Below are 27,514 nucleotides of genomic sequence, written 5' to 3' on the forward strand. Positions count from 1 at the left end.
GTAGTAACCCGGGGCATCGCCCGGGCCCAAAAACTAGTTTGTTTTTAAATCAAAGAAAACACGAAGTTTTCATTGGACTCTTGCACAAATAGCTCCTGATACACATAAACTTTGTTCCGTAACATTAAGAGACTTTCAAATGGAAATATGCACCAAACAGAGATTCATGTTGAAAACTCAAAATGACAAATGAAAACTAATGTGAATATCAACTAATGTGAATATCACTATTCCAATTACTGCAAGATGAACTAAGAAAACAACAGCTACAATGGATCGCACCACTGACATAATTTTTTTTTATATAAAACCACCGCGCACAGGGGTAGCGTCGTCGACAGGGTTTCCGCGCACAGGGACTGCGCCGGCCACACTCCGACCGCGCAGATCTTGTGCGCGACCTCCGTGTCGCTGGCGCAATCTCTTTGCGCTGCCGCCGTGTCAACGACACCATTTCTGTGCGCGTCGGTTCATAAAAAAAAAATCAAAAATACCAAATAGGCAAATCCACTGATTGATTTTTCTACCATCGCCATTAATGCGCCTAAAATCAGAACTCACTAAAATACCGAAATAGAGAGAGAGAGAGATCGAGGGTCGCTCTGAGATGTTCTTCGCTGCTTGTTGCATTGTTAGACCATGTGCATCCTTGACTCTCGGTCAAGTGTAATAATATAATTTCTCTCTCATCATCTTCTTCTTCCACATCATCTCCCACTAACTTGAAATAACTCATACTTTAACCTCTATTTTTTTTCTACAATCTTGACTCTAGACTACTATTTTCTCTCACCTACTTTATATATATAAAAATATATAATCTTTTCCTAATTAACTTCATAAAACTCATTACCCACCTTTATTACCCACATCTTTCCACGGTACTCTCTCTCCCCTTTTATTTTTTTCACTTGTTCATCTTCTTCCCCCAAAACAAGAGCAACCCATGTATGGAATCCTACTCAAAAATTCCAAATTGAAGCCTCCAAACTTTAATTAGATTACTTTTTAATTTATCCAACAATTATTTAATTTGTTTTTTTTATTATTTTGTCTTCTTTTCATCTTTTTTTTCAAACTCTGTACCTTCATCTTCTTCAAATTGTAACCATGGCTAAATTAAGGAATTTACTCTATACCTTCATCTTCTTCAAATTTGTAACCATGGATGTTGGGAAACTTAAAAAACGATGGAAGAAGAAATTATGGCGGAACTTTCAATTGGTCTTGTGCGCACTAGGTGTACAATAAATTTATTGTACACCAAGATAACTTTTACCCAATTTTTGTAACTTTAACCTAGTTTTGATTAACTTTTATATTAGTAATAAAAAAGTTGATAGATAAACATTTTAAAGGGTTAAATGAGTAATTTTATACATTATTTGTCATTTTAAATAAATAAGTTTTACTAAAATTAAAAAATTTATCATTAAAAAATACATAACTTTTACATATATAAGCTTAACTTTTAAGCATTTTGAGTTAACTTTTACTTTGGTGTACAATATTTATTGTACACCCATTGTAAATAAGAATTTGTGTTTAAATTAACTAAATTAATTTTTCTATTCAACAATAAATATTGATAAATCTGTTTATAATTACTGGTTAGTTATTTCTTCCATTCTACAAAAGAACTTGACATGGGGGCACATATGTGACCACAGTCAAGTATCAACCCAACTTGACAGGAGTTCATTGTCAACATTGTATCATTTTTGTACTGTCAACACCTACTTGACCGAAAGCTACTGTCAAGGTTGTATATGCTCTTAGTGGCGTTGGTATCTTTCATTTATTTTTGTTTTCTTTAAGAACTTTTTTGTCATTATTGTTATAGTTATCATTGCTATTATTATAATAATAATAATAATAATAATAATAATAATAATAATGATTATTATTATTATTTATTTATTTATTTATTATTATTATTGGGGTAAACATTAAAAGGGCAAAATCGTATTTTTAAACACTAAATACAGGCGTTTTTAGGAAAATGCGGGCGTCGTTTAAAAATCCCCTAATTAAATACTTCTTCCGATTTTTAATACTTACGACGTTTGTGATTTCTACAAGATTCATATATTATATTTTGACTAATGTTGGTGATTTATACGTAAGTTAAAACATAATCATGTGAGATCTTGTTAGATTTGTCTTAATATGTATTTTCAAAATATTTTTTTTTTTAATTTTTTCTTAAAGTGAATTAAAGATAGTAATTATCAAAGTTGTGCATTGACATGCGTGAAAGTGACAAATGTTGCGAGTAAAAATGAACGGATGAAGTATAAATTAGTTTTTGAGCCCGTTTAATGAACAGGGCAATTATAGCGCTTGTGAATTTAGTAGGAATATGATTCATATAAAGGTAAAATTTAAAAGTTGAAAAAGTATACTCCGTACTTTCGTACAAAATTAAATGGTGAATTAATATTTAGTGTTAAAGAGGGAGATAAAGTGAAAAAGGTTGAATACATATAACAATATAAGAATTGACTGGTGAATTGATGTTGAATGATAACGTTAAAGTGGAAAAGGTGTTGAACTTGTAAAATAATTTGTATAACAAAGGAAAAAAAATATGGATGGAGATGGGGTATGACATGTGTTATCTAATCATCTATGGTTTTCTTTTTTAAATACTAGGTATAGATAGATTGTGCTTTTACTCCGTATATGATTGATATTGCCTCTGTTATTTTTATATATGCTCTATTTGACTTATTTACTGTTTAATGTTTATAAGACGCGACTTAATTAAAACGTAAGTCTCTCAAATTTATCCCAGTAAAAATTATAAAACGTTGGTGTTTTAATGTGCTTTTGGTCATGGGAGCCTTGGAGAAAAAAAAGATTGTAGGAAGTGAAACAATACTTAAGAATATACTTCGTACATTCATAAGTCTTATAATATTGAATTGGGTAACCAAACAAGACTTAAGAATATACTTCCTCCGTCTTTTAATACTCGCAATGTTTGTTAGTTTCACGCATGTCAATGCACAATTTTGATCATTTATATCTTAAATTCTCTTTATGCAAAAAATATAAAAAGTTGATATTTTGAGAATACATATTGAGACGAATCTAACAAGATTCCACATGACTATGTTTTATCTTGTATAAAAAACACTAAGAATAGTCAAAGTAGATTATATGAATAGTGGCAAAAGTCCAGACGTTGCGAGTATTAAAAAACGGAGGAAGTACTTCGTACATTGAATCGGGTCTTACAAGACTCCACATACTATTATTACGGAATACGGTATTTCTTATAGGTTGGTGAGAATTAATGGTCATCTTTTTTAAAATTTGACCCTGTAAAGATACAACAAGGTTACAAGGTAAAATACTATGGGACGAAAGGAGTAATAAGGTGGTGTTTGATAAAAGTAATTAGGTGGGTAATTAAACTAATTGGGTAATTTATTTATTTTTTAGTGCAAATGAGCCACAAGGGCAATATAAATTACAAATGGGGGCGGGGAATTCGAACCTGAGACCTATTGTACACAGGCCCTCAGTCTAATTGGGTAAATATTTGAAGGTGAACAAAGTGTAAGAAACTTTAGGTTCATTTGTTTTTGTTAGGCCCGCCTAAGGTCGTCCCGTGACTGTCGCCTCCTCTCTCACTTTCACATCTTGGCAAAATTCTAAGTTTCTAAAATTCTAACCCAATATTTGGTATTACTACTATAGTACAAGATTTCGAGCCCAAAATACGGGGTATAACGATATTTTGATGCATTATTTCATTATTTGTTCGCAAATGTTTTCATTCATCATTAAAGAAAAAGTTGGCATTAACTCAATTTTGTGAAGTTTGTTTAGCACATAAATATACTAATGAATCAAATAACATAAACATGATTAAAATAATTTGCAATTGGTTCAATATACTAGTTCATTTTTTATTTTATTTTTTATTTTTGCATGTTTGAACTATAATGAATACAATTTCAAACTTAAAAGTTGCACAATGATTGTTAAATAATTTGCAAATTACTACGGAGTACTACACTACTACGTATGAGATAGAGATAGGAACTAACATGATTTCGGTATAGTATAAATGGGTGACAGAATCCGGCAATGCGCGAAAGAATATGTACATAGTTTTTCTTTGTAATGGTGTTTAGTTGTGACTTGTGATTGTAAATTTATACTTCACTTTTGTAGCAATGATTTTTTATATGTAATAATTTGTTTGGCAATTGTTTACCAAATTTGTTTTCCTTGATGATATTTTTCAATCTTTTACTTTGTAGATTCTAATTTCATTCCTTGATTTATGCTTGATTTGGTTCATTTCCTTCCATAATACAATTGATTTGCTCCCATGATGCTTGATTTGGATAAGATATTTACATAATTCTTGACTTGTTTACTTAATTTGGGAAAGATATACGTGATATGTTTTTTTGCAATGGTTTATTTTTTTAATTAAATAAAATAACGGGAAAAAAGCAATAAATATTGTACACCGATGTTAAAGTTGACGTAAAATGCTTAAAGTTACCCTTATATATGTAAAAGTTATGTATTTTTTATTGATAAATTTTTTCATTTTAATAAAAAATATTTTTTCAAAATCACTAATAATGCATAATATTTATCATTTAACACTTTAAGATATTTATCTATTAACTTTTTTTAATAATATAAAAGTTAAAAAAAAATGGGTAAAAGTTAGAGAAAACTGAATAAAAGTTATGTTGATGTACAATAAATTTATTGTACAACTTGTGCATATAAACTTTTTGTAAGAGATATAGGTTGTAGGAAGCTTTAGGTAAAGTTGTATTCGAGGCTATTGAAAGAACTATTTACATTATATTTTAAGACAAATTTTAGGAGCCTCGTAAAGTCATAAACTACATTTATCAAGTCTCCTTAATTAAAAGTAGGGTCAAGGAATGAGGACAAGGTAACTCGAGGTTTTGATGCAATTTCGTTGTAATCTTCAATCTCTTTCTCTTTCTCTTAGACTCAAATTATTGTACTACTGGAAACAAAAAAGAGTACTTTCTGCTTAATCTTTCTTTAAATAAGTTTAAATATGTTCAATTCAGAAAATTCAACACCAATTCAAATGGGGATGTCAAATAGGGTAATCAATCGGTTACAGATCGAGTATAGTATAATTGGATAATGTTTTGTGCAGAATAGCTCATGAGATTAAATGGGTGAAGTTCTTTTCCAGGTCACTTTCATTTTTGTCGGAAGTCGGCCGGATCAAGTCAGTTTTGACAACCATATCCAAACCTAGGGGTGTCAAACGAGTCATCGGGCGGTTACAGGTCGAATATAATCGGTTCGGGTATCATCGGATAACGTAATTGTACGAGGTTATTGTGCTTATGTGGATTGAATGTGTGAATTTTTTTTCCAGATCTCTTCGATTTTTGTCAGAAATCGATTGAATCGGGTTAGTTTTTGACACACCTATCCAAACCTGCATGGTGAAGCCTAACTTCAACTCAAGCCCAAACCTAAAATACGAACCATATTGGGCTATTGGGCTATTGGGTAAATAATCCTGTCCCAAAATTCTGAAAATATAAGACAAAAAAAAAGGACCAAATAGCAAAATGTATAAAATTTTGACGAGTACTATTTTTGTCAGTCTCCCCAGAATAGCAAGTCTTTTCGCACTTTCTCCTCAATCTCCTTCAAGTCCAAGGTAAGTCCAGATTCCAAGCCCCTGAATTTTATCATATCTTCAACTTTTCTAAATAAATTATTATTAATTTTTTGTTATTACTTAAGGATCCCATCTAATTTTGTCGTTTGATCTGGGTATTTTTTTGTTGGTTTAATTTTGAATTCTTAGATGAACAAATTTGGGTTTCTTCTGATTAATTTAGAAAGTAATTGATGAAATTGATTTATGGGTATGACGCAAGTAATGCTTTTACTGATCATAGCTGCTTTTTAATTTGCTAGGGTTTTGATATATCTTGTTGCACAGTGTCAATTCAATGAGAATCTAGAAATTTGGTTGAATTCTCCTATTGCAAAGTTTTTTATTCAATGTATTATTTATCCTAGTTGGGACTCTATACTTGGTATTGTTCATCTTAGCTCTTAATCTGCTGGTCAGTTTATATCTCACATTGGTATGGGAAGTAGAACTCGTGACTGTCATAGTGATTAGTGTCATCTGTCATGTACTAATGATAGAGTTTTATCTTTCTTAATATAAGTAAATCATGTTTAAAATGTCATGTTTCCGTTATTACAGATTCATATAATCCTTATTTAACATTATTGTATGTAAAAAGGATGTAAAATCAGTCAAATAACACATCTAATAACAAACAGACATAAATCTGGTTTAAATGTACAAAAAAGATTGGAAAAGAAGAATTGTGATTGAATATCTTATAAATCTGTGTACAAAATTAATTTATCTTACAGGAATTTGTACACCCCGAAAAAATACTTTCATCTTTCTGTATCAGCAAAATTTGAGCAAAGCAAACTACTATAAATCGAATTGTGTTATATTATCTTCACCTATAATTTTTTCTGAAGTCCTAGGATATTTTCCTGAGTTATAATATACCCTGGTGGCGGTATTGTATTATGACAGGAAGAATTGCAAGGATATGGATCATCGATCAACTTTGTCTCATTTCTTTCAAAATACCAGTTACCCACAACTTCTGCAATGGTCTGCAGGATAAACAAACTGTAATTACTAACTGAGCAAAACAAACACAAACATGTCAAACTTATAGTCTAAGCAACAGCATTAGGAAATACAGCGCGATCCACAATCTCAACAAACAAACAAAGATGCTGTTCTTATAGTGAAATAATTTACTCCCTCCGTTTCCTTTATGTTCATCCCAGTTGGAATCAGAGAAGGAATTAAGTAAAAGTGAAATCTTGGTATGATTGGGTGTAAGAGTAATAATTAAAGTTAGAAGATTTTACTTTTAGAATAAATGAAAGAGTGAGAAATGAATAAAGAAGAAAGAAAAGGGAGATATTTTATTAAAAAAATCATAAAATAAGGTGGGTGAATGAATTGGGGGGGGGGGGGGGGGGGGCGTGAATGGATTAAATAAGGTGGATGGGAAAATCAATGAGAATAATTTGGTAGGTGAATGAAATGAAGGTAGGATACGGTAGAAAATGAAATTGTGGAATGAGGGTATTTTTGAGAAAAAAATTTACCGAAAAAGGAAAAAGATTTACAATGGGAAGAACAAAAAGGAACGTCAATTCTGGAAACGGGAAAAACTTTCAGGAACGGAGGGAGTACTAATTGAAGAAAAGAGTGTTGGAGTACCTTGTTGTGCACAATAGGGGAGTCTGCAGCGAACCAAGTTTCCTGTTGATCACTCTGACTATGTGCAAAACACGAATTTATAAACATCCCTCCGCTTGTTGAATGTTTATAGAAAGAGTATGAAGCCTCTAGCATTGCCAGTCGAAAATCTGAAATACAGGTTCAGAAATTTCAGGTGCATGATTTTGCTGATAAAACACAGGTTCAGAAATTTCAGGGGCATGATTTTGCTGATAAAACACAAGTTCAAAAATTTCAGGTGCATGATTTTGCTCATAAAACACAGGTTTTCAGAAATTTCAGGTGCATGATTTTGCCTGAAACTATTTAAGGAACTATATTATCAAACCTTGTAGTATCTTCATTTGACTTTCAGTGCAGGCTGATATATTATACTTGCAGTACTTCCATTCTTTTCTCGGGTCAGCCAGAGACGGTACCAAGATGTAATAGAACTGCGAAAAGGTAACTAACACCTTAGAAATATTCTCAAGTATATACAAGTTTAATATATTTAAGAAACACGCGATACTACCTGCCACATATCGTATGCAGAGTTTAAGATGAACATGGGATTCTTGATGAAACCTAGGTTATGTTGTGGGAAAAAACACTGAACCAAAACAGTAAACCAAGATCAGAACCAGAATAACAGATTATATAATGTGAAATATTTCAAGCAGTCTGTAAGTATAATCATACTAGCTTTGGATCGGTTAGAGAACTGGTGCAGTTCTGGTCAAGATTCTGCTCTACTCCTTGAAGAGTAACGACATCGTGGTAAAAGGTTCTAATTGTTTCATTCATGGATACATCTTTTCTGCAAGAAGAAGGACAAAGATCAGAATTCGGAAAACATGAGGTAGGGAAAAATAAGGGTGCATTCTATTCACCTGATTTATACTTATCTTATCTAATCTTATCTTAACTGAACTTATTAGAACTTATCAAAACTTGGTGCGTTCTATTTACTTAATTTTCCAGGACTTATCTTGTATGAAACTTAACTGAACTTATTAGAACTTATCAAAACTAATTTTAGTTATAAATTGTATTTGGTCAACCCTTATTTTATCTAAACTTATCTTATCTGAACTTATTTTGCCTGAAATAAGTGGAAATAAGGTGAACAAAACAGAGCCTAAGTTATAAATTGTACTTGGTCAATCCTTATTTTTCCTGAACTTATCTTATCTGAACTTATATGAACTAACTGAACTTATGTGTATTGAAATATGTGAAAATAAGTGAACAGAACACAGCCTGGCGAATACTCTGTAGGACATTAGGATAAAAGAGGACTCACACGTCCAAGAAAAAACCAGCATCACTCAAACATTTGACAGTAGCATTCCTTGGTAGAAACTTAGAGAAGTTGTCACAATGGAGGAACACGGCTAAACCCCCTGCCGAGCAACCAGAAAGGAAAGCCTGCAAAATTTTATCATATGATTTTCGTTAGGTGCTAATTAAGAATTTTTTTTACAGTTAAACACAGAAATCTGCCTATGATTTTGCTAGCTGTTAAGAAGATTTTTACAGTTAAACTCAGAGTTTTGTCATAGGAATTCACCTTCTCTGCGCGGGCCAACCCTTTGGGAAGAAGATCAAGAAGCATTGCCTGCCAAATTTTTTGACCTCTGAAGTACATGAATGAGGTCTGTCCAATTGTTAACATACATAGAACTGATCAGAAAATATCAGAAAATGTTTTTAACTGTGAAATCTGCACAGAACTGATCTAACTTGCGAAATCTGCACATAACTGATCTAACTGTGAAATCTGCACAGAACTGATCTAACTATGAAATCTTCACAGAACTGATTTTACTGTGAAATCTGCACAGAACTGATCTGGAAAAGATACACAGATAAGGGAAACTCAGGACTAAATGAGAAGTTTGTTTTACCCCATTGTCAAATGTGGAATCACCAGCAAAGGAAGCTCCATCACAGTATCTAAGCATAACGCGGTTCCAGTTGTAGAAGTCTGTTATGAATGAGATGACAAATTATGAATCATATTTTGTATCAGAATCTCAAAAAAAAACCAGGCATATATGTCTCAGATAAACTTCTACATCTTTGCTTTTCAACTTTCAAGTCATAAGAGCATCAATAAGGGGAGACTCTTATTTTGGTGACTCTTAGTCTCTCCTATGTCCACATAAGCTTCTACTCTAAATAAGAGCCCCTCCCAAAAATTGTGGAAATGGACCAACTCTTAATACTAGCTCTTATACTCACTTACCCTCTTTTTTTATTTTATTTTTATACAAAAGCAATGATGTGACCCTAGCTCTTATTTATAAGAGCTAGCTCTTATTTCAGAAATTTCTTTTACAATCTCCAAATTAGAGACTCCTATTACACACCTGAGAGCTAGCTCTTATTTTTTCTCTCTCCTTAAGAGTCATCTAAGAGACTCCCCTTATTCATGCTCTAAGTAAGGTAAAGATACAAGCTGTCTGAGGATAACTTTGGCATACAACATTCCCTGGACTAAAGATAGTTGTGGGGCGGGTCGGGCCAGGTCCGTGGCAAGCCCGTATTATATCGGACCGGGCCGGTTTGGACCGAAAAGTTCAAAACATGGCCCCATATCCACGGGCCGGGTTATTGTGTCTGGGCCTTATTTTACTAAATTTAGCGTGCTTGTCGTGTCGGGTCGAGTCGAGTCGTGTCGTGTCGTGCTTTTTCCAAAAATGCGGCCCAAGCCCTCGAATTTGTGCTCGTGTCGGGCCGGCTTTTTCCGTGCCGGGTTGGGCCTCAGGCTGGTGGACCACAGCCATCTTTAATTCATCCTAGCTATTCAGATTGTTTGCATAAAGATTTTTAGCAGCCATTTTGCTGAGGGACTTTACTTCTTTAGCTATGACTTCAGACTTCAGACTTCAGAGGAAGGCAGACAGACATACATACATAATCAGAAAGGATTACAATGCAAGTTGAGTTAATTTGAGGTTAAGTTTAAACCATGTTTTTTTTTACAGTCAAAAGTTGCAAACATAAGGCAGAACATACCCAAGGTAAAATATAAAGAGAAAACAGCCATACAAAACAATCTACTCTCTTAGGGTTAGGTGTTCAATCACTGAAATATGGAAATGGAGATAGTATAGACAATATAGACCATTAGACCAGGACAGAAATTTTCAGATTGTGGGAATGTCCCTAAAAAATGGCTGTAAAGTGTAAGTTGTTGGCTAACTTTCGTGAAGAAATTCAAGTTGTGTGACATTCTAACTACTAAAAGAGAACTGAAAATTGATGTATTAGGGCGTGTTCGGCAGTAGCGTTTGAGGTAGCGGGTAGCGTTTTGACCTAGTCAAAACGCTACTTGTAAAATTTGTGAGTGTTTGGCAAGGTAGCGGTTTAGGTAGCGGTTAGCGGTAGAGGTAGCGTTTGGGTAGCTTTTGTCAAACGTTAAAATTAGTAGCTTTTAAGGTAGCGGGTAGCTTTTGACAAATTTATAATAAAGTTTTAAAATATATTCTACCTTTTATTTTATTTTAAAATATCAACCGCTACTTTTACCGAACACACATAACAATTAGCCGCTACTTTGACAGCTAACCGTTACCCGCTACCATTCACCGCTACACCGTTACCCGCTACTCAACCGCTACCTGCTACCCGCTACCGCTAATTTTACCGAACATGGCCTTAGTAGGTCCCAAATATCACAAAAAATAAATAAAAAGGAAGTGAAAATCAGGTGAGTATAACTGTATAAGTGTATAAGGCATTCTAAACAATAGATTTTTTTTTTTTTTTTTACCATTAACTTCAAAGGTAGTTTGTAACATACAATTACTATAAAGCTTTTGAATTTACATGTTTACTTCTCAAACACTCATACAGTCATATACTTTTCCCGTTCCGAAAATATCGTATCATGGTTGACTTTTAGTCCTCTAACCCATTATCTCATATCGTGTCCAAGTAAAATTATAAAAAAATATATATATACATTTAGAAGATGTGTATCGATACGAATCTAACATGATCCTTCTTAGCAATTTTCTTACGTACGAATTACAAAAAATAGCCAAAGTTATAGTGTAACTAATATAAAAAGCAAAATAGTGCGATATTTCCGGAACAAAAGAAGCACTACGTACTATTCAATACTCATATTGCCACTCTCTTTCTCAATTTATTATTTTAAAAAAAATATCTAAATGTAAAACAAAGCTAATTAAGATAATAAGCTAATGGACAAAAGTCACAAAACAAATAACGTGGTGAACATATGTGACACACACAAAACTTCTGGCCGACCTAAGATGTACGACATAAGAGTAACTAGATTTTGGACTTTGGAGCACCCACAAATCCAACACAAAGCAAATGGACATCAATCATGGTCTATGGCAAAAGGTGTTAAATCGGGTCATCGGACTATTATGGTCGGGTATAATTGGATAATATAGTTGTTCGAGGTCATTGTGCTTATGCGGATTGAATGTGTGATTTTTTTTTCCGGGTCATTTCGATTTTTGTCAGAAATCGGTTGGATCGTGTCATTTTTTCATTTTTTGGCAGTCCTGGTCTATGCCAAAAGGCAATGCCTAGAGCTGCTTCACCCGCGTTATGATCCTCTCTGTTTCCTTTTTCCATTTTCTATCTTAGATGACGACATATAAGCCAGTGGAAAAATTCCACACCCCTTTATTTTCCCTTTAATGTATTCACAACGTTGATTTAAGAAATGGATCATCCTCGAAAATGATAAATTAGAGTCAATGCGTGTTTAGAACTGCTTAAACCATGTTAGAATCATCTCCATTTCTTATATTAAGACGATAACGCATAAGCTAGTAAAAACTCCCAAAACAATCCCTATTTTTTGTTTTTTATTCATTCACAAAGTTAATTTAAGAAATGGACCATAAATTTTTTTTAGGAAATGGAGAGGATTTCTCCCGCCAAAACCAATCAGATACTCCCTCCGTCCCGGAATACTTGACCGGTTTTCCTTATCGGGCCGTTCCTTAATACTTGACCTGTTTCTAAAAATGGAAATATTCTAACAATATTATATTATTTCTCACTCCACCCCTATTAACTCACCTACCCCCTACCCCATATAAAAATAATTAAAAATTCAACCCCTACTCTCCCCCAACCCCACCCCTTTACACATTTCCTACTAACTACATTAAAATAATACCTCACTATCAACTACTAACTATTAAATTAAATAAGTCAATTCAAGTCCCTTAAACTTTGTGCCGGTCAAACCGGGTCGAGTATTCCAGGACGGAGGGAGTAGTTATATTCACGTAAGGTAAAAGAAAAAAAAAAAAAAAAAAAAAAACAGATGGCAGCTTTGTTTGCACGTGGTGTTAGTTAAAAATGGACAAATTTCCAGTCTGTCATGTCTAGCAACTTAGCAAGTATGTATCGACATGGCCAATTGGCTATTTGGCCACCCCCTTTGTCGTGCTTGTAATTTTTACTTGAGTTGCTTTCCTAAGTAGCTTTTTAGGGTGTTTGGTTATGAGAGATTTGGAGAAATAAACTATGTTGAAGTGATTAGAGATATGACCATTTTGAAAAACTAATACAGTGTTTGGTTAAGAATTAGAGATGTTTGGAAGAGAGATTTGAGATGAAAATGTGAGAAATATTTGCCGTGCTTTCTCATTAATTTTCTCAGAATATATACATAGCTAGGTTAGGGTTTAGCTAAGGCTATTCTAGAAATTACAAAATTACAAAAATAATTAATTTACATTAATTACAAATTATGTATTCTATCAGAAAAAACTAATTTTAACAAAGCTCAATGTAGGAGCTTTTGCATTAGAGGTTTGAATAAGTTTTTTTTGGTGTATAATCAAGGTGTCCATCGCCAACAGCAGTGACTATCTGTCTCGCCCCACGTGCTCTAACCAATGATCTATATTCATTCCCACATGTGTGGGATTTGAACCCCCAATATGTGTGGTTAAGAGACAAAGTGAGCAACCCATACCAAGACAAACCTGAGTTGGTGTGAAATGAGAACTTTATCCTATAATGTCGAAAATTATTACAACCCTTACCAAACTACCTCTCATTATACCAATGTTCTTAATGTTCATTTTACACATTAAACAACTAACAACTTATTTACCAAATACTTTAAACAAGCAACGAATTCAACTAGTTGGTATGAAAATTTTACTTTTGAAAAGCCTTAATATATGAGTTGTTTGCATTAGAAGTTTGAATAAGTTAGTGTAAAACGAGAACGTTATCCTATAATGTCGAAAATGATTACAACCCTTACCAAACTACCTCTCGTTATATCAATGTTCTTAATGTTTATTTTACACATTAAACAACTAACAACTTATTTACCAAATACTTTAGACAAGCAACTAATTCAACTAGTTAGTCAAACCAATTAATATAAACAACTAACAGTTAGTTAAAACAGCTAACAACTAACATCTAATTGTCAGCCAGGTCCATTATCCTCAACGAGTTTCAAAGTATATGAGTAGCTCTCGAGCTATAGTGATGGCCAAAGGGTCAGCTCGGTTGGGTGGACTGGACCGGACCGAACCGGACCTGACTTTGTGACCGAGCCACACTACACTTCATATATATGGTTCCATGGAACAAACATTAACTAAAAGTGCATAACAAAACTTAGCATATCGTACCTTAGAAAGCAAGCAACAAATAGAAAGAAAAACGAACCTGGGTTGAAGGATTCATTGTTGCTTAGGATCCCATTAAAGGTTTCGACTTTAGTCATTAAGTTTGTGGATCCACGTTGTGTGTTCGCCCTCGCCAAGCATGATTCTACATCATTGCACCACCCACCACCCTACCAAAAAAAAATTAAAAAAAAATGATCATTTACATAATCATCATATGAAATGTACAAAATCATCTCCATTGTCAAAGCTTACTTCACCAAACTTCAATTATTTGAATCCCTACTCTTAGTGTCCGTTTTTTTTCAACTTATTTTGACTCATTTCGGCAAAAATAAGATCAGATAATTAAATACAAATTCATATAATTTCAAAAAAGGTACACAAATTCTTATTTACATGGGGTGTACGATAAATATTGTACACCGAAGTTAAAGTTAACGTAAAATGCTTAAAAGTTACCTTATATACGTACAAGTTATAGAAGTATTGCACACAATGCATCTAACAGTTAATTAAGTTGACATTCATAAAAAGTAATTATCGAATTGTCAAGAAAGCAACATCAATCGATCTCACCAATATCGTTTTTTGTTTTCAATTTTCCGACTTTCAATCGATCTCACCAATATCGTTTTTTTGTTTCCAATTTTCCGACTTTCTGATATTTAGAAAAATAAAAACAACAATATGAAAATCGCAAAAAGTAATTTCTAATTTCCTGTTGTCGGATGTCAAAATCAACATAGCTTATAGATATGACTAATTCTAAGTTCGCGATTCCTCCTAAATCACATCACTTTCAGATGTATGAATCAAAAGTTGGAAACTCACAAGTCACAAAACGGGCCTAAGAAAGTGGCTTTGTTCATACAACGTAGATAATTATAATTAATTGTTAGATTTTTATTAATTAGTTACACATTGTATAGTCAATTAGGCATAGACAAGTCGACAAGCTTATTTTCAACATGAATATCAACTGGCATAGCTTTTATGGCCTTATTTGTCTACGTGACTTTGCATGAAAATGACGCATAAATGTCACAATAATTCCATGAAAACTAAATCAGCTAGAAGACGCAACTTACTTTGGATCAATTAATTAATTAATGTATGTCGACGGTTTGTGTTAAAAAAAAAAACTTAGGTCGACAAGCTAGATTGAATTGGTTATTTAGAGCCATTAACACACAAATTAAAGCAATTATACAACTCAATTCATTGAATTATACTTCAAGCTAAGACCTCCCATTTTAGATATAGCTTGTATGATGCATAAATCTTATCCATAGTATTACTGCGTTTCATAAAGTTCTTTACAGTTACTATTTGCACGGACTCCAATGCAATATTTAACTACTAATATACTTCCTCCATTCTTATTTAAATGACACAATTGTACTTTTGGCACTATTCATATAATATACTTTGACCATCAATTGTGATTTATACTTAACAAAAAATATAGTCATGTGGGGTCTTGTTATAATCGTCTCATCCTATAGTTTTATAATATCAAATTTTTATAATTTTTAGCCATTGATAATAAAAGATATTAATTGTTGAAATATTGCATTGGCAAACGTGACAAAAAAATTGTGTCATTTAATAAAGAATGGAGGAAGTATACAATTTCGTATGTGAAAAAATTATAAAAAGTTGATATTCTGAAAATACGTATCGATACCAATCTAACAAGATCTTACATCTAACGTTTTGATGTACTCCGTATATAATTGTGAGTATTTATGGTCAAAGTTTTCATACTTTTGACACATTTTCCAAAGCGTAAAGAACTTTCAGAAACGGAGATAGTACAACTTAATTGATCATATCATTAGTGATATTGTGGTAGTGTCTAAACATATTTTTCTTCGAAGGGTAGGGCATGGTCGGTCGTGCCGTGGTGTTGAGGTAGGTTCGTTTAAGGTCTATTGAAAACTTTGACTCTTTTTCGAGTCTGAGTTAATCATTATATATTAAGAATAATTTAAAAGATTCTCGCCAACTGTAAATGATGTCAGATTTTTAAACTGGAATATCATTATTGAATAGAGGGAGTAGTCTATAATTTCATTCACTATGAAAAAGATAGTTACTGCTAAAATAGTATAAATAAAGATGGCACTGCGACGATCCAATGAGATTCAGCTCTATGTCGCTTCGATTCATGAAACAAATAAAAAAAAAACAGATGGCAGTAACCCGTTCAACACATTTATGTCATACTGCCTCCTACTTACGTTGCTAATAAGATTAAAGATGGTTTGATTTACATTGCTAGTAAGATCTTCTAGACTATGCATACTTCCTATTTTACCATCTATACCTAGTCTATAAAAAGGAAAACCACAATTTATTAGATGACATGTGTCAACACATTTGATTAGATGACACGTGTCATCCATTCTTTTCTCCATCAATTTGATTTTTATTTTAGTTTTTCTTTGTTGTTTGATATATTATACAACTCCAATCAATTCTTTCACTCCATCTTCCTCATACAACATCAATTCACCAATCTATTCATTCAACATTTTCCACTCCATCTTTCCGATTAACACTCAATATTAATACACTATTTAATTTATGTATTAATTCAACTTTTAAAATTTACCTCCATTTAATCATATATTCTATCTAAAATGACAAGCTCAATAAAATTTGAACTTAAAAAGATAAACTAAATACAGAGTAACCACTACACAATCGCCCGTTCTTTGAACGGGCTCAAAAACTAGTTTCAATAACAGATTTCCGTCCCTTAATATAGTGCTTGTACATTTTCCTAAAATTATGGCATAATTTTCATTTGATATAGTCAAGAACCCAAAATAAAAACTCCTTAGCATTTGGAGCTGAAAATGTCCAAATTAGGGAAGCATAAATAACTTAAATTAGCAATACTAAAGCCGTGGCCTTCGGAAATTATGGACATTACACTTGTGACTAGTGGGCATGCGACGACTGGTTTAACTACTCGATGTTCTTTTTGTCATTTCTTTTGCATTTTTGTTCAGACATTAAAGCCAATTAAGGGAATAATAATAATAATAATAATAATAATAATAATAATAATAATAATAATAATAATAATAATAATAATAAATTCTTTTGAGAATGTTGCAGATTAATTATATTTACCCCAAAACTGCAAAAAGTTTGAGAAAGAACACAATTGAAAAAAAAAAAGACAGAGAAAGCAAAGAATCTGTCTACTTGCAATGTTTAATATGGACTCCAATAAATCTATGTCAAAAGTGATTTCCGATCAAAATAGACGTAAATAACTCTTTTTAATACTCCGTATTGATTATTATCTACGGATTACACACTAATAAGAGTCACTTACGTTATTGATATTGACATACTCTGTACTAAATACTAAAAAAAACATCAGTGCAAAACTCTTTTTACATGAATTTCAAAAAAGTTCTACTTTTTTTGCCGTATTTTTTTAGGAGTCTATAGGAAGTTAGATATTGCCATATTAGTAAGAATCACTATTCAACTAATGTATATTAAGTCAAATATTAGTTTTTAATTATGACCCATTAATGGAAATTTAACTATTTTAATTTTTAAGCTTGTAGATTAGTAAAAAATTATCCGTCATACGGTGTACTAAATGATATTTTTATGTCTATCGATGGTCATTCTCACATTTTTTTTTCTTATACGATATACACATGTAAAAAACGTGAAAGGTTACACGATGCATCCAGATATATCTTAAATATGCGGGCAGATTAACATTATACGTAGTACTACATCTGTTTCATTATTAAGTTTTTTACGCTTTGAAAAATGTGTCCAATAATCAAAATTTTGACCATAAAGTCTCACTATTATACCTATTAAAAATTATCGTGAGATATTTTCTTAGATTCGTTTCAACGTGTATTTTATAAATAACAACTTTTTATAGTTTTTTGCCATATAGAGTTGGATATATTAACGATCAAGCACTAAAACTGAGTATGTACAAATAGTAAGTGTAAAGATCTTTTTAAACGGAGTTACGTACCTCAAATTGCAAAAGCCAGTTGCGTGCTCCAGAACCGAATCCTTTACTGAAATGATATCCAGGTAAACTCCCATCCAAGCAATCTTCATCCACAAAAATCAATTTCCCCAACCATTTTAATCAAAAACCCAGCATAATACCCGTGCAATTACACAATTTTAAAAAAAAATTAAAATTAAAACTGGATTAATAATCAAAATAAATAACAAAAAAAAGGGTAGTTAATTGCGTAATTAAATTACAAATATTGTTCTCAAAAAATTAAAACTTACATGCTCCGAGAGCTTCGGCCGTAGAATTCTTCACCAATGTCATACCCACCTGAAGCCGATACGGCACCACCAGTGAATACGCACACCACGGCGCGCACATTAGCAACAATAGTACAACCACGCTAAACTTCACCACCACCACCACCACCACCATCTTCCTGCTAACGTGCACCGCACAAACAATATTTCTTCAAAAAAATTAATGTACGTGTATGTACGTGGTACAAATCAAATTTTTATTAAATCAATTTTTTTATAAAATCAAATCAAATTCCGTCAAAATTTAAAAAGTTGACGAGGTAGAAGATGAAAAGGTGGAAGGAAGGAGATGAAATGAAATGGTACAGTATAGCTGTTTATATAGGGACTGAAGAGAGAGAAAGAGGGAAAGTAAAATGTGGGACCCAAGATTCTGAATGGTGTGAGAATGATTGGTACTACTACAGTAACTTTTACTTTTATTTTTTACAGTGTCGACTTCTTTTGGGGTAGATGATTTGAGCACGGTGTTGTGGGCTGGGAAGCACGGACACGTCATTGGGCTGTCGCTGTCGTGTCCCGTGTTCGACACGTATTGGACACCGACACGTCTTGGACACGCGAAAATATGTGTCCGACACGCAAAATCACGTGTTCGAATTTTTTTGAAAAATAGGACACGACACAAGACCGGATACACGATGGGCACGTCTTGAACACATATTTCAATATTAATTAATATTTCACAAGGGAAGATAAAAAATGAGGGATGTGAGAGGAGAAGATTATCGTGTCATTTTATGTACTATAGTTCTATTTTCTTATTTGAATGTCGTTAATAAATTTAATTACTTTTTGCATATTATTTTATTAATGATTTTAATTTTCTTTGATATATTATATTATTTTAATATTATTATTTTCCGTGTCCCCGTGTCCGTCATTTTTAAGATGGCGTATCTCCATACCCGTATTGTGTCCGTATCCGTTTTGGAGCAACCTAGGTTGTGGGTTTATGTTAAGCTGTGGTTTTGTCTGTCTAATTAAATACTTTCTCTGTTTCTATATAGTTATAAGTCTTATATACTTCGTATAACATATCTCTCTACACGGTACCTTTTTTTTTCGAGGGAACTCTACACGGTACTTAAAAAGTGATATTTAAGTGGGGCACAACCACTTTAATCACATTACTTATTTAATCTTAGGTGTAAAATTATAACTTTGGGTAAAAAATATTTCAATTTTAGGTGTGTTGCAGCTATTGTGACATTTCCATTTTAGGGAATTGTTTCAACTATATAAAAATGGAGGAATTGTAAACTAGCTTTGGAGCCCGTATAATGAACGGGGCAATTATGTAGTACGTGGTTGTTAAGTTATCTTTTAAAGTGTTAATTTTTAATGAGGGCTTGTGATTTTAGAAGTAATATGATTCATATAAAATAGGTGAAATTTAAGATTTGAAAAAGTATTTAAAATTAAATGGTGAACGAATATTTAGTGTTAAAGAGGGAGATAGAGTGAAAGAGGTTGAATACATATAAGAATTGACTGGTGAATTGATGTTGAATGATAACGTTAAAGTGGAAGAGGTGTTGAAGCTGTAAAATAATTTGTATAACAAAGAACAAAAATTGAAAGAAAAAATAAATTGTGGATGAAGATGGGGTATGATATGTGTTATCTATCTATGAATATGATTTTCTTTTTTAAATACTAGTTTAGGGCCCGTGCAACGCACGGCGGCACGGTTACTACTAAAACAATTTATTATTTTAATAGTAACTAAAAGACATGTGATATTAGGAAAACATGAAAGTAAAAAGGATATATGAAAAAGTATAAATTTAAAGTTGTGTAAAAAATATATTCAAATGAACTAAATTTGCATATTACTATACAAAGTTAAAAAATATAGTCGTTTACTTGTATGTAGAACGATCTAACAACGTTAACCAAACCCGAATGACTCAAGACTAATTTTTGAAAAGACCCGAGCATAACCGAGTTAGTCAAATGCAACATAATTTGAATTGCGTAAAATCTTGATAAATAAACTTATATGTTAGTCTAGTTACCATGTATTATTATTTTAATTAACTTTCTTACTTACCAGTTACCATGTATTATATTATTAATAGTAGACTAACATTAGAAGTTCATTTATCAATATTTCTTATCAGATTAAAAAGTTATAATAATACATAAATAAAATTATATCATAAAGGAAAAAATAATATTGATTTAGTTTTCCTCCAATAATATATTATGCAGTACACATCTATGGTAATTAAAATATAATTTTATCTTAGTTTCCTAAAAAAACGTAATGTAATTTATTTATTTTAAAGTAAAAAAATAAAAAATATTTTGGCGGGAAAAAATCGCACCAGGAAATGACTCGTGTCATTCCTAGTGTCTCTTTTAGTATATAGTAATAGACTAGGTATAGATTGTGTTTTTACTCCGTAAATGATATTGCCTCCATTGTTTTATGTATGCTCTATTTGACTTATTTACTGTTTGATGTCTATAAGACGCGACTTAATTAAAACGTAAGTATCATTTTTCTGAGTAAAAATTGTAAAACGTTGGTGTTTTAATGTGTTTTTCGTCATGAGAGGTTTGAAGAAAAAAAAAAGCAGATAAATTAGAGGTTTGACCATTTTAAATAGCTAGTAGATGTATTTACTTTGTATATTCTAATTTCATTCCTTGATTTATACTTGATTTGGTTAATTTCCTTCCATAATGCAATTGATTTCTTCCATGATGCTTGATTTGGACAAGATATTTACACAATTCTTGACTTGTTTACTTAATTTGGGCAAGATATATGTGATATTTTTTTAATTAAATAAAATATCGGGGAAAAAGCAATATAGACATTGTAGATGAACACCAAAAACCTTAATCCTTCCTATATAAAATAGAAGATAGAAAACAAGAACATCGAAGAGATATAGGGTGTAAGAAAATTGATGAATATTTTTGTGAAAGAACTATTTACATTAGATTGTTAGTCATGTTTTCAGCTCGAGGAAAATTGAGTGACGTTAATTGTACTTACTTTATGTTAAATTTGGGTATTTTCTTATTCATGTAATCATGTACAATTAACATATTCGATTGGGGATGATTAAGGGTTTGTTTATTAATTAAAAGTAGGGTCAAGGAACGAGGACGAGGTAATTCGAGGTTTTGATGCAATTTCGTTGTACTCTCTTTAATAGTTTAATCTCTTTCTCTTAGACTCAAATCACTATACTTACCTCTTTTGGAAGAAAAAAAGTACTATTTTTTGCTTAATTTTTCTATAAATAAGTTCGAATAAGTTCAATTCATAAAATTTGACACAAATCCAAATATAGGGTTATCAAATCGGGAAATCGGCCGGTTACGGATCGGGTATAATCTGTCCGGGGTATTACCGGAAAGTGTTTTGTGCAGGATTATTGTGCTCATGAGATTGAATGTGTGTAGCTTTTTTGTTTCGGGTCACTTCGCTTTTTGTCGGATGCCAGTCGCATCGGGTCAGTTTTAACATCCCTATCTAAAGATGGCTGTAGGTCGAGACCGGACTGAGATCCGACTCGACACGAGAAAGCCCGGCCCTGAACGAGCACCAAATAAGCATGGTCCGTCACGAGCACAAAGTCGTGCGCCACATTTTTTTTGAAAAAAGCACGACAAGGCACGTCACGACTCGACCCGACACAACAAAACACGCTAATGTAGTTAAATTAGGCTTAACCACGACGGCCCGACCCATCACGATATCCCGTGGGACTGGGCCCTGGTTTGAACTTTTCGGTTCGGCATGATGCAGAGTGTGTTTGACATGGCCCTGTCCGTTTATCCCCTCGACCCAAAGCCCGAACAGCCCGGCCCACGGCCATCTTTATCCCTATCCAAACCTGGCATGGCGAAACCAACTTCAACCCAAGCCCAAACCTAAAATACGAACCATATTGGGCTATTAGGCAAATAATTCTGTCCCAAAATTCTGAAAATATAAGATAAAAAAAGGACCAAATAGCAAAATGTATAAAATTCTGACGAGTACTATTTTTGTCAGTCTCCCCAGAATAGCAAGTCTTTTTCGCACTTTCTCCTCAATCTCCTTCAAGTCCAAGGTAAGTCCAGATTCTAAGCCCTTGAATTTCATCATATCTTCAACTTTTCTAATTAAATTATTATAGTTTTTTTTGTTATTACTTAAAGATCCCATCTAATTTGATAATTTTGATCTGGGTATTTTTTTTGTTGGTTTAATTTTGAATTCTTAGATGAACAAATTTGGGTTTCTTCTGATTAATTTAGAAAGTAATCGGTGAAATTGATTTATGGGTATGTTGCAAGTAATGCTTTTACTGATTATAGCTGCTTTTCAATTTGCTAGGGTTTTGATATTTCTTGTTGCACAGTGTCAATTCAATGAGAATCTGGAAAATTGGTTGAAAAATTGATTAATTTAGAAAGTAATTGATGAAATTGATTTATGGGTATGTTGCAAGTAATGCTTTTACTGATCATATCTGCTTTTCAATTTGCTAGGGTTTTGATATTTCTTGTTGCACAGTGGCAATTCAGTGAGAATCTAGAAAATTGGTTGAATTCTCCTATTGCAAAGTTGCAATGTTTGATTCAATGTAGTATTTAGCAGCACATAGTTAAAATCAAATTGGGGTAAATGAAAAAGTTCGAATTGATTGTTTACTGAAACGGTTGAAAAATGATTATTCATGATAAATTGATGAATCAACTACAAGAATGAAACTTTATTTTGTGATTGTTGATGAATTAACTACAAAAATGCAACTTTATAATGGTTAATGGATAATCATGGAGCTCGAATGACCGTAGCAGGTATCCCCTAGGTTGCTTGAGTTGAACTAGTTATGATTATAATGACACGATTCGCTTGTTTGCTCTCTCATAGTATCATTGATTATGCGCAGGGATTAAGTTTAAAGAATTTGTGGAGTATTGCTTGTTTTAATAGCCAGGTAGCCCCTAGGTTGCTTGAGTTGAACTAGTTATAGTTATATAAGCACGATTCGCTTGTTTGCTCTCTCATAGTATCATTGATTACAAGCAAGGGATTAAGTGTTTTAGAGAATATTGTGGAGTATTGCTTGTTTTGATTCATAGGTCGTTTTGGTAGTTCTCTTGCTTACTCATTCCAAAAGTAGGGGTTCTGGAGTTTTTTCGGGAAAGAGTGTATCGAGTTTTACTCAGTGTTTGGCTTCATTTCTGAACCTCTAACTCCTAGTCGTACTATTTGGCTGGAATTGATCTGATTTTTCCTTTTCTGAATTGTTTCAGGTTGCATAATTTCTCTGGTGCAGATTATACCGGAGAGAGATGCAGCTTTGGCAGTAAACTTATCTGAATAGTACGAGGTTTTTAGGTTAGTGGAGTTAACTTTTGATAGATTTGTTCAAAGGGATTTGCATGCGGAGTTAGCGATGGAATCTTTGTGGAAGCTTCTGTATTTGTTAGAACCTGCTCCGATTACTCTCATAATAACCGCAGTTGCCGTGACATTTGGATCTGCTCTTCGGGCTCTAAATTATGGGAAAGAAATGGAGCGTAATCATGACTTGTCTGAAGCATCAATTACCTTGGACAAGTCACAAGCACTAATGATCCCAATAATGAGCTCTTTCAGCTTAATCATGATGTTTTACTTGTTTTCTTCCGTGTCACAAGTCTTGACTGCTTTTACAGCAATTGCCTCTGTTTCCTCTCTTTTCTTTTGTCTATCACCGTACACCAATCGCGTGAAGTCACAACTAGGGTTATCTGACCCGTTTGTATCACGGTGTTGTTCCAAGTCAATCACCAGGATTCAAGGGCTCCTATTGGTTGTATGTGTTTGCATTGTGGCAGCTTGGCTTGTTTCTGGACACTGGATATTGAACAACTTGTTAGGAATCTCCATCTGTATCGCGTTTGTAAGTCACGTGCGGCTTCCAAACATTAAAGTATGTGCGATGCTCCTTGCGTGTTTGTTTATGTACGACATCTTTTGGGTTTTCTACTCAGAGAGATTCTTTGGTGCGAATGTTATGGTTTCTGTAGCAACTCAGCAAGCATCTAATCCCGTTCATACAGTAGCAAATAGGTTGAGTCTTCCTGGTTTGCAATTGATTACTAAGAAATTGGAGCTACCGGTGAAGATTGTTTTCCCTAGGAATTTGCTAGGTGGAGTCATTCCAGGAGAACATGCAGCAGACTTCATGATGCTCGGACTAGGAGACATGGTATGGCATTTTCGCAATTTTTACTATATATCTCAATGATTAAGTGGTTGGCGTGTTATATTCAGTCTTGATTCTCGAGTTAATTTAATGTTGCTTATACTTGAAATGCTTTGATTTTGAAATAATAGAACATCTGCTTGTTGCTGGTGGTAGGTCATGATCAATCATACGCACTGTTCTTTTACTTTCCTAATCATTTCTTCTTACGGATGGAAAGCCTACGTGCTAGCTCATCACAATATCATTGAGCAAGAGTGTCTTTTGTACTTGATAGTTACCCCATTTAAGCTTTGGCATGCATCAGGGCTTTGTGCATTGAAGTGCCAATTCTATGTTACCTGGACTCACATACCCATGTCGGACACAGGTACGTGTCCAAGTGTCCAACACGACTATTTTGTGAAAAAATTTCATGATTGTGGTCCAAAATTAAGTGTCCAAGTGCCCACACCCATGTCCGAGTGTCGAGGATCCGACACGGGTATTTGATATAAAATGAAGAGTCAAGGTAACAGAGGGGAGCCATCAACTTTGTGTTCTTGAAGGTTAAGTCTTTTCTGTTGTTAGTAACCGTTGCACTTGAAAGAATCTCACTTGCAGTCCTTTTGTAACAAAATCCTCTGCTGAGGAAGTCAGACATACCAGCTATGTTACTCGGATAACCATATCGGACACGGGTACGTGTCCAAATTTCCGACACGACTATTTTGTGAAATAATTGCACAATTTTGGTCCAAAATGAAGTGTCGAATCGTCCATACCCATGTCCGGTTGTCGAGGATCTGACATGGGTATTTGAGGTAAAATGAAGAGTCCAGGTAACAATACCAGGCACTTCTCATACCAGAGATGTATGTGATGCCAGTATATTCAAAATTATGTCTACTTGGGGCTGAGTCCGCCGACTACCAAGTTAAATAGCTGATTCATGCAAGGCTTATTTGTTCTTGTCTATTTACATATAAAACAGCATACATCTACTTAACATTATGATTAGAGATGTCATAGGAAATGTTGTTAGACAAATTTCAGGATACATGCACCATAGTCGCATGAATTCACAGTATCTTTTACTTGCCGTTTACTCAACTGGTAGTCAAATGTTCTGATTGTCTTCATCTTTCTTCGTCAGTGTACTTAAATCTGTGTACTTAAATCTGTTTCTGAATGTTTTTGATTTTCAGGCTATCCCTGCCATGCTTTTAGCATTAGTTTTCAGCTTTGATCACAGAAAGAGCAGAGATGTAGTCAAACCATTAGAATTTGCATCCTCTCGCGGGCACAAGTATATATGGTACGCAACTTGTGGATATGCTGTCGGCCTTGTTACGGCTTTGGCTGCTGGAATTTTGACTCATTCGCCACAGCCAGCACTTTTGTACCTGGTAAGATGTTCAAATCTTATTTATATTTTTATAGTGTTATTGTAAGGATTCTAGCATACGGGCATACAACCTCTGTTACCTAGACTCTTCATTTTACCTCAAACACCCGTGTCAGATCCTCGACCTCTGACATGGATATGGACACTTCATTTTGGACCAAAATCAAGCAACTTTTTCACAAAATAGGCGTGTCGGACAGTAGTCCGGGTAACATAGCATACAGCAGTTGGTGGAATATGTGAAAATTTGGAATGGTTGATGTGAATCCATGTGATTACTTATTAGAAAGAGATGTTTTTCTCGTTGGTAAACTTGCTATTACAGGTTCATTAATGCTTGTTTCTGATTAAGTGATGTTTCATATGGTCTGATTGAATTTTCAATTGATTATGGAGTTCATACATTACTACAGTATATCTGAAATACGAGTATCTTATTCTTATAAACTCGTCAAATATATACATATAGGGATCAGATTGCATATCCTAGTCTCTATTTGGTAAGAATTAGGAAGCTTATCTGTAAGTCTTGGCATCTTTTCGTGTTTGTTAGTTGAGATTCCTTCATTATTAAGTTTAAACCAGTATCTTCTCTTGAAAAATGAAGGCTGTGCCGCTGTGGGGAGGTGACTGCGATGGATTGAATAATTTTGATAATTACCTCATTCACTAATTCTTAAATGGGCCTTGTATACACTAAATTTATCGTGGACCATGCCTAAAAAAAAGTCAACAACTTCTTTCTAATTTTTTCTGACGTGTTTATTAGAATTATCATGAAAATAATAATAATAATTTGGTGTCGTTAGTACATATTGTGCGTGAATAATGTGATTTTAATTCACGATTCTCTCTTTTTGAACGAGATGCATTGAGAACCCGGGTGCTGAATGTTTTAGACTTTAAGCAGGCAATATGATATCGAGGCAGCTTAAACGATTTATACCCTTCTGATTATCTTTCTTTTTGGTTGATACAGGTCCCTTCAACTTTAGGTCCAATAATTGTAGTTTCATGGCTAAGGAATGATCTGATTGAGCTATGGGAAGGTTCATTACCAAATTTGAACGAAAAAGTTCATTCAATTGAAGTGTGATTACTCGAATCCGATCGAAAATGGTATGGTTCAAATTCAGGGTGGTAAATGTAAAGATACTTTGGGGTAGCAAAGCTTCCATTTTAGTAGTTTATAAGGAACATGTACCGTCTACTTGTATGGAGAAGGATTGTTTATCTATCATCAATGAAATTGTTGAATGAATTCTCCGTAGACCTGACCAATTTGAGCCCGGCCCTAACCGACCTGAAAATTAGCGGGTTTTGGAAATAATTTTTAGGCCTATTTTTCAGGCCCAACTAGCTAAATGTTCATTAGGTATAAATTTGGTCAGGCCCGAAAGTCCGTCATTTTGGCCCCAATGTGGGTTTTTTGCGACACGGTCGGCCTAATCTTGACCCGACCCGACCATAGGGTGGTTTTAAGGTCCCGGCCCGAACCTGTCCTAGCCAGCGTTTTAATCAGGTATAATTCTTCGTTTCTAATGAATATATAGCTAGTTGCTTTCCCTCCTTAAAAAATGAGTATCTTGATTAAAGATGGTTTTGGGGCGGG

The 27,514-nt window shown here is 33.5% G+C and overlaps 2 protein-coding genes and 1 long non-coding RNA gene across 3 annotated transcripts; 2 read left to right on the top strand and 1 right to left on the bottom strand.

The window, feature by feature from the left end:
- Nucleotides 1–6,364: 6,364 nt before the first annotated feature.
- On the bottom strand, nt 6,365–18,600 carry LOC110784170 (pectin acetylesterase 9-like). Its single transcript, XM_021988602.2, has 11 exons — nt 18,268–18,600; nt 17,996–18,078; nt 14,006–14,135; nt 9,220–9,299; nt 8,883–8,969; nt 8,616–8,740; nt 8,012–8,129; nt 7,845–7,922; nt 7,659–7,764; nt 7,310–7,458; nt 6,365–6,687 (listed from the first exon to the last, which is right to left on the bottom strand). Exons 1-11 carry the CDS (start codon nt 18,419–18,421, stop codon nt 6,529–6,531), a joined length of 1,269 nt encoding a protein of 422 aa, XP_021844294.1. The 5' UTR covers nt 18,422–18,600; the 3' UTR covers nt 6,365–6,528.
- Nucleotides 8,031–9,389, top strand: LOC130469263 (uncharacterized). The gene is made up of 2 exons (XR_008929693.1): nt 8,031–8,171; nt 9,157–9,389. It is a non-coding gene; the product is annotated as an uncharacterized lncRNA (long non-coding RNA).
- Nucleotides 18,601–22,248: 3,648 nt separating the features above from the next.
- On the top strand, nt 22,249–27,172 carry LOC110784167 (signal peptide peptidase-like 1). The gene is made up of 4 exons (XM_021988599.2): nt 22,249–22,385; nt 23,578–24,518; nt 25,703–25,903; nt 26,882–27,172. The coding sequence occupies exons 2-4, from the start codon at nt 23,721–23,723 to the stop codon at nt 26,996–26,998; spliced, it is 1,116 nt and encodes a 371-aa protein (XP_021844291.1). The 5' UTR covers nt 22,249–22,385; nt 23,578–23,720; the 3' UTR covers nt 26,999–27,172.
- Nucleotides 27,173–27,514: the final 342 nt, after the last annotated feature.

Source organism: Spinacia oleracea, chromosome 3 (assembly GCF_020520425.1).
Source record: "Spinacia oleracea cultivar Varoflay chromosome 3, BTI_SOV_V1, whole genome shotgun sequence".
NCBI lineage: Eukaryota > Viridiplantae > Streptophyta > Magnoliopsida > Caryophyllales > Amaranthaceae > Spinacia > Spinacia oleracea.

Coding starts and splice junctions, on each gene's coding strand:
- LOC110784167 (XM_021988599.2), top strand. CDS start 23,721: ATGGAATCTTTGTGGAAGCTTCTGTATTTGTTAGAACCTGCTCCGATT. Junction 24,519..25,702: donor TGCTCGGACTAGGAGACATG/GTATGGCATTTT, acceptor TTTGATTTTCAG/GCTATCCCTGCCATGCTTTT. Junction 25,904..26,881: donor AGCCAGCACTTTTGTACCTG/GTAAGATGTTCA, acceptor TGGTTGATACAG/GTCCCTTCAACTTTAGGTCC.
- LOC110784170 (XM_021988602.2), bottom strand. CDS start 18,421: ATGGTGGTGGTGGTGGTGGTGGTGAAGTTTAGCGTGGTTGTACTATTG. Junction 14,136..17,995: donor ACTGGCTTTTGCAATTTGAG/GTACGTAACTCC, acceptor TTTTTTTGGTAG/GGTGGTGGGTGGTGCAATGA. Junction 8,130..8,615: donor GCTGGTTTTTTCTTGGACGT/GTGAGTCCTCTT, acceptor TTCTTCTTGCAG/AAAAGATGTATCCATGAATG.